This window comes from Panicum virgatum, chromosome 5N (genome assembly GCF_016808335.1).
Source record: "Panicum virgatum strain AP13 chromosome 5N, P.virgatum_v5, whole genome shotgun sequence".
NCBI lineage: Eukaryota > Viridiplantae > Streptophyta > Magnoliopsida > Poales > Poaceae > Panicum > Panicum virgatum.
Window position 1 is genome coordinate 55,790,410 of NC_053149.1, and position 6,381 is coordinate 55,796,790.

At 46.5% G+C, this 6,381-nt stretch overlaps 1 protein-coding gene across 1 annotated transcript; it reads right to left on the minus strand.

Moving 5' to 3' along the window:
* Positions 1-1,062: 1,062 nt before the first annotated feature.
* Positions 1,063-2,590, minus strand: LOC120674963 (AP-1 complex subunit mu-2-like). The gene is made up of 5 exons (XM_039956056.1): positions 2,155-2,590; positions 1,910-2,062; positions 1,732-1,821; positions 1,307-1,461; positions 1,063-1,078 (listed from the first exon to the last, which is right to left on the minus strand). The coding sequence occupies exons 1-5, from the start codon at positions 2,281-2,283 to the stop codon at positions 1,063-1,065; spliced, it is 543 nt and encodes a 180-aa protein (XP_039811990.1). The 5' UTR covers positions 2,284-2,590.
* Positions 2,591-6,381: the final 3,791 nt, after the last annotated feature.

A 6,381-nucleotide genomic window follows, 5' to 3' on the forward strand; every position in this document is an offset into this window, starting at 1 on the left:
CACATCTAACCCTTCCTTTTGAAGTTCTATTGTTAGTTAGTGACTGCTGATTGAGATTTCAACTTTAGTTAACTTGCTTCATATTATCTATAGCACTTCTAGTTCACATACAAGTATGTACAGCAGTAATAAAATTTATAGCTCTAATTAGATCTAATCAGGAGAAATAAATTTTATAGCTCTAATTAGACAACATATATCCCCAAAATAATAGTACATTTCTGCTAAATTAAAGTCAGCATAAACAATAGCCTTAGCAATGAAATTTATATCAAAATAGCTAAAATGGTAATTAAATTCCAGCTCTACAATATAATTGCATTATTGGGCAAGCCCAAGATATTCATTGTTGCTCTATATGACTTATTCAAGGCTTACATGGTTACACCATGTAGAACTGCCTAAGATAACAAAATCATCATAGCTTGTAAAGAAAATAAAAACGAAGAGTCTTCAAAGCTATGAATTCATGCAACCTTTCAAAAGCAAAGACATCAAAATTGAAGCAATTACTGTATGATAGAAGTTACAAGCAGGTCCATCGAAAGTGAAAGCCAAATAGACCAACGTGATACATACCCCATTTAAAGATTGAGCAAATTAGGTAGCAAGAAAAATTAACTGGATTCAGATCTAGTAACATCGGACATGTAACATCCTAACAATTTAAAATTCATTACTATCAATCACTAATCTCTACTCCCTCCATCCCAAAATAATTGTTCGTTTAGCCTTCAAATTTTGTCCCACAAAGTGTGTTATTTTAGATTGTAGCAAAATCCATCTAATTAAAAAAATATCAAATAACATGAAAAAATTGTATAGAGAAGTGCATGGAGCCAATCAAAAGCTCAAGTAGATGTTACTTTTCCGGTTCTAATGCATTTTCATTCTTGAGGATCTAGGGAACCAAATAAACAGTGCTGTTTCCAATCATAACTGCTATAGTTAATTAGGGGTAACATGGTCATTTTCCACTACTAGTAATGCGTCTGAAATTTTCCAATTGGACAATTACTTTGGGACGGAGGGAGTACATCATAACAAAGAGGGACCTTATCCCTATCCAGCGTAAAATCTGTCAATATCAGGACCAAATTTGCACATAACAACCAATGCAACAAGTTTTCTAAAAATCCTATCAATACACCGCTTGCTAGTCTGAATAATGGTATTCAACAAGGGATTAACTAATGAGTGACATACTTATACAGTCGTGAGATCCAATGATCAGCAGCTTTTATTCTTTCGTGTTTAGTAATATGGTCTCTTAAATCTTTTTATGCAACGGAGAATGCAAACTCACCTCAAATATGTTCTCATCTTCAGTGCCCCAACGACATCTGATCTCACAATCTGCCCATTGCTGTTAACTAGAATGTTAACACTCTCCACCACATCCAGAAGACCTGCAGAAACGAAGTGTGGTGGTTTGTAAAGTACTATAACAGAACTGTCTGCCTGCATCAAAAGAGACAGTAGATAGAAAATCAGCATACTTCATTCTTCTTGTACCGGATCCCCTCACTCTCCATGACACTGCATTTGTCACAGCCATGGGTGGCCTCTGTGAGACCTCCATCCTATACGCATCTGTCTTGATGAACTCGCTCAAGATCTTCGCCTCCGTGTATTGTGGGTACCCAAAATCCATCATCTCACAAGCAACTCATACTGTACACACAAAATGGCACCCTATTGTGTCAAACTCCCAGCAATCTAGCATGAAACAGAAGTAGTGCTTGAGCATTTGCCGTACCACAACGACAAAGTTATCTCTGAGCGACTCTCCTCCAACTCCTCGAAGTAGTGCTTGAACACCTGCGCTCACGCACAAGTCGCATGAACAAACCGGGCGCTTACAATGTCATCACCATATCTCAGCAAACAGGGAGGCAAGGGCACGCACATCCACGACGCGGTGAAGGAAGAGGAGAATGCTGGCCGCGTTTGCAATTCTGGCGGGCTGCGGTGAGGAGGAAGACGTTGTTTGTGCTGGATGAACATGTACGTGACGCCGGCCGTCGTCGTAGACCACCGGCGAGTGCACTTCCGCGTCGCCCTACCCATTCCGCAGGAACTCAGCAACCACGACCGGGCAGATCTCAGGAGCAGAGAGCAGGTTAGGCCCGGGCGGGCTGATCGGTCACTCACCTCCTTGTCGAGGAGCTTGGTGAAGAAGCGCTCGGCCTGGAGCGCGGAGACGTCGCCGCGGTAGTCGCGCCAGACGAGGACGCGGCCCTTGATGTCCAGCAGGAAGAGCGCGGACACCGCGCCCGCCATCGCGGTGGGGGCGATCTCGTCCACGCCCGCCCACCGGATCTGGATCTTGCACGCGCCGCCTGCGCCTCTCTCTATCTGCGGCCGGCGGCGGCCATTCGGGGGGGACGCGGGGGAGGGGGTGTCCTCGGATCTCGCCTGCCGCACCGGCACCCGACGTGCTCGCGGCGGTGCGGTGCTGCGGTGGATCGGAGCCGCGACGCAAGGATCGGGAAAACGGAAGTGGAGAGGGTGAGGAGGGGGGCAGGGATCCGGGTGATGGTTTTCTCGCGTCCCACTGGACGGTGGGGCCTGGATGCTGTCCGATGTGGATCTGCTCTTTAGCTGGCTGAGCACTTGCTGACCCTACTCGAGCCAATTCAGGCAGATGCAGCATGTACGCAGCATGAATCCCAAGTCCTCATTTGATGATGTTTTCTGATTATGAGAGAAATGAAATGTTTTTATACAGTTTCATCTGTACGTGTTGCCCATGAAATAAGTAGATGTGAACCACCTGTTTCGGGTGTTACCAATGAGAACAGGAAGTCCAAAATCTTAATGAGGACAACGGTTTTCTAACATGTCATGATAATTTCTACTAAAGAAGCATCCGGGTATAATATGATTTGTTGGAGGGGATCTAGCTATCCCATTTTAAGTCTTCGATTCAATATAAGTGCTCACATTTCTTAAATTTATTCGAGTACTTAACAATGCTATTCTTAGTGGCAAGCTACGTGTCCCTTGAACCTTCAAACATTATAAAAGAAAACTCCGGGGCTGTTCGGCTGATCGGTCTGGGCTGAAGTCGGCTGATTGCCGATGGGCTTATCAGCCCAGCCGTTCGGCAGCCGGCCCTCCCTCCTCCCATCAGCAGCCGCCCCTTCTCCTTACAGGCTCCCCCGCATCTCCCCGACGTAAGAAAAAAAAATCGCCTCTCTCCCATCGTCGCCGTTAGTTCCCTCCACCTCCTTGCCCGGCGTCGCCCTCCTTCCGTCGTTGCTGTTGGCCCCCTGTTGCGGATCCATGTAGGGATGCCCCTGGACTGACGGCCCGGCGGCCACCGCAATGGATCCCCCAAGGAGCACCCGCCCGCCGCTGCGCCACGGCGAGCCCTGCGGCGCCCGTCACGACCGCCTCGGCAGGCACTCGAGTCGCCGGCGCATCTCCCTTCGAGCCCCAACACGCCCCTCCCCACACTGCCGTCGTTCCCTCCACCGGAGTTCGCGGGGTCGGCCTCCTGCGGCAGATCTAGGGAGGCGGGGGTAGTTCGTCGCCGGCGCACAGGCGGCGGCCGTCGGGAGCGGCGGCAAGAGGTCGGACATCTCCGCGGCTCCCTCTCGAGTTCCTCCATCAGCCCATCCGGCGACCTCGACGAGACAAGCTTCCGCCTCCCCAGCCGTCGCCGCCACCGGGTCCAGGTTCCTTTCCCACAATATGATTCAGACTGTTTAGGGGAGCCCAAGAGGGGCATGCGTTGGTATCTTTAGAGTAACATATTCATCACATATAAGATACATGTTATATCCATGAAAATTAGGATTGCACATGTAACTTCGCATAATTGAAATTAAATTGGGCACGTAGTAGAAGAACAAAATCAGCAAAAAATCTGTGGGAACATGGGTAAGCTCAATGCAATACCACTACAGCATCTTCTGTAACAAATATTTGTCCTGAAATGATTCAGTGAACAGGTTACTTCATTTTGCCCTCTAGTTACTGTCATTGTTTCAATGATTCAGTGATGCACAACAATAGAATTGTTAAAGCACAACATACCACTTTGTTTTTTTCATCATAAGCTGTTATAACTTGTGCGTGCAGGCGGCCTACAATTCCTGAACTCAGGCTGGGTACCATCGGGTGGTTTCTCAACAGTCCTCTAAACTGGCACCTTCGTCATCAGCTTCGTGGTCACCGCCGGAAGCTATTCTGTACAACTCGTGTGCCAAACGAGCGAAGCGAGAAACCAAGGCAAGTATCTATTTGTCAACTCGTCTTCTCCGTGCACTTGTAGTTACGGCGTTGTACCATTTTCTATTGTACCTCTCTACTGTATCGGAACAATCGAATCCAAGTTACACGTTCCCACAGATGCCAAGAGATCATGCGCATTGGGAGTCCTCAGAGACAGCTCTTCTGCTGAAACTTGCCATTGAGGAGAAGCAGAAATCCCAATTGGAACCAGTTCGGTGTAACTAAGGAGGGATGGCGCAACATTTATCCACACTTCCCCCCAATACACACACAAGCAAGTGACCAACAAATTCGATGCTCTAAAACGGAAGTATAAAGAATGGCATGACGCGCAATCAGCCTCCGGTCTCGGACGGGACACGGCCACAGGGGGCCTAGCAGCTGAACCAGAGTACTGGCAGATCCATTACGGCTTGCCTAATGATCCCGACGACTGTACGGAGCCCGTGGTATGTTTACTACTACTGATACTGCTACCACTCAGTTCTATATTGTTATGTTAAGATTCATAATTTCACGCACAGACTAACACCAATGTTACCTGCAGGAAACAAGTAACGCTGCTGCAGATCGTGCCCACCCACCGGCTTTCCTGAATGAACTACATGCCCTCTTTGGCGACCGGGTAACCAACTCTGGCACGTACATATCGGGAGGTGGCATTGGTTCGTTAACACCTCCTCATGTTATGAGGCAGCACGATCACAGTGGCCCTGTCAGTTATCACTCTGGATCCAAAAGGGGCCGTGGCGACCAAGAGGTTGAGAGCCCACATAAGAAGTGCTGCGAAGTTGGGGAAATGTTGGGGAAGATATCGGACAGCATTGCTGCACAGAGTTCATCTAGGGATCGTGCCACCGTGAGCAGGAAGAGGTTGATGCAGCAATGCAACTCTTAGAAGACGATGGTGTGCCAATCCCTTCGGACCTCTACTTCACAGCTTTGAAGTCGTTCGAAAGCTCTGTGCTCCGTAGAGAGTTCCTCAACATGTCTGACCCAGAAGTCCGTATTCCTTGGCTCACCTGGCTTAAGAACCAGAACCAGAAGTAGTCCTTGCGGCTTGTTTCAGCTGTCGTTTAAATGCTTCTGTTATGTACTGTGCAAAACTATGTGTGTAATAATTTTGAATCTGTTAACGGACTTGGACTCCTTGTAATAATCGTGCTGCTATGTTGTCTTACTCCATGAGCATGTTTTCATATATATAACAATGCATATTGGTGGTGCACAGGAATATTAATTCATCTTTACAAAATAGGACATGATCATAGTTCCATTTGTTTACCTGTAGGTGCTCATGGAACCTGTAAGCGGTGGGTACTGCATTTGTTTGCAGGAAGCTGCTGCATACCAATTAAATCCATATAATTAAAGGTAATGTTGCATTTCTTGTGTTTACTACAAATGATTTGAATTTCCCGCTTAATTTGTCATGTACTTCCTGCCTAACTTGTCTTGATTACAATTTGTCGTGTGTTACACAGAGCTTTCCTTTGCAACTCCAAATCTGAATTGCTACTTCAGGTATTGACACAACAGTACGTATGGTTGTTTTGCTTTAAGGTGCAGTATATGTCCCCTGAATCCTTGATAGAAAGCATTAGTACAGTTTTTCCGTTATATACAACATTAGTACAGTTACATTATCTCTTGAGCTTGATTTGGTCACAGCTGTTCCTGTGGTTTGTATGTGTGACCCCCAGCCCCAGCTGTTCTTGTGGTCACATTTTTCTGAAGAATACATGCTGTTAGTTTCTGATGTTCTGTGATTTCGGAAGTACATTTTCTGATGTTTTTGTTTAGTACAATTAAAATCATAAGTACATTTTGTGAAGGCAGAACAATCATGGAGCACCATATCAATCACAGTTATGATGAAAATAGTGACAATTCTAGCGAGAATAGTTTCAATGAATTGGCAAATGCTGCTCTGGCGGTAGGTTATGCAATGTCTGCGATGATGGCCCCGGCACCGCCAACATTCAAACATGTGCTTGTGCCGGACCTCACCAGCCGACAGTGGGTAAACAACGTGCTGAGTAATCAAAACAAATGTTTTCTCAACTTTCGTATGCAGCCTGAGAACTTCTACAAGTTGCATCATATCTTAACCAACTACTATGGGCTACAACGAACTAG

What these genes read in the sequence shown, in the direction of transcription:
- LOC120674963 (XM_039956056.1), bottom strand. Translation starts at nt 2,283, where the DNA reads ATGGCGGGCGCGGTGTCCGCGCTCTTCCTGCTGGACATCAAGGGCCGC. An exon ending in TCCTTCACCGCGTCGTGGAT is followed by an intron (nt 1,822 to 1,909) that starts GTGCGTGCCCTT and finishes GCGTGAGCGCAG; the next exon opens with GTGTTCAAGCACTACTTCGA. An exon ending in AATGCTCAAGCACTACTTCT is followed by an intron (nt 1,462 to 1,731) that starts GTTTCATGCTAG and finishes CTTTTGATGCAG; the next exon opens with GCAGACAGTTCTGTTATAGT.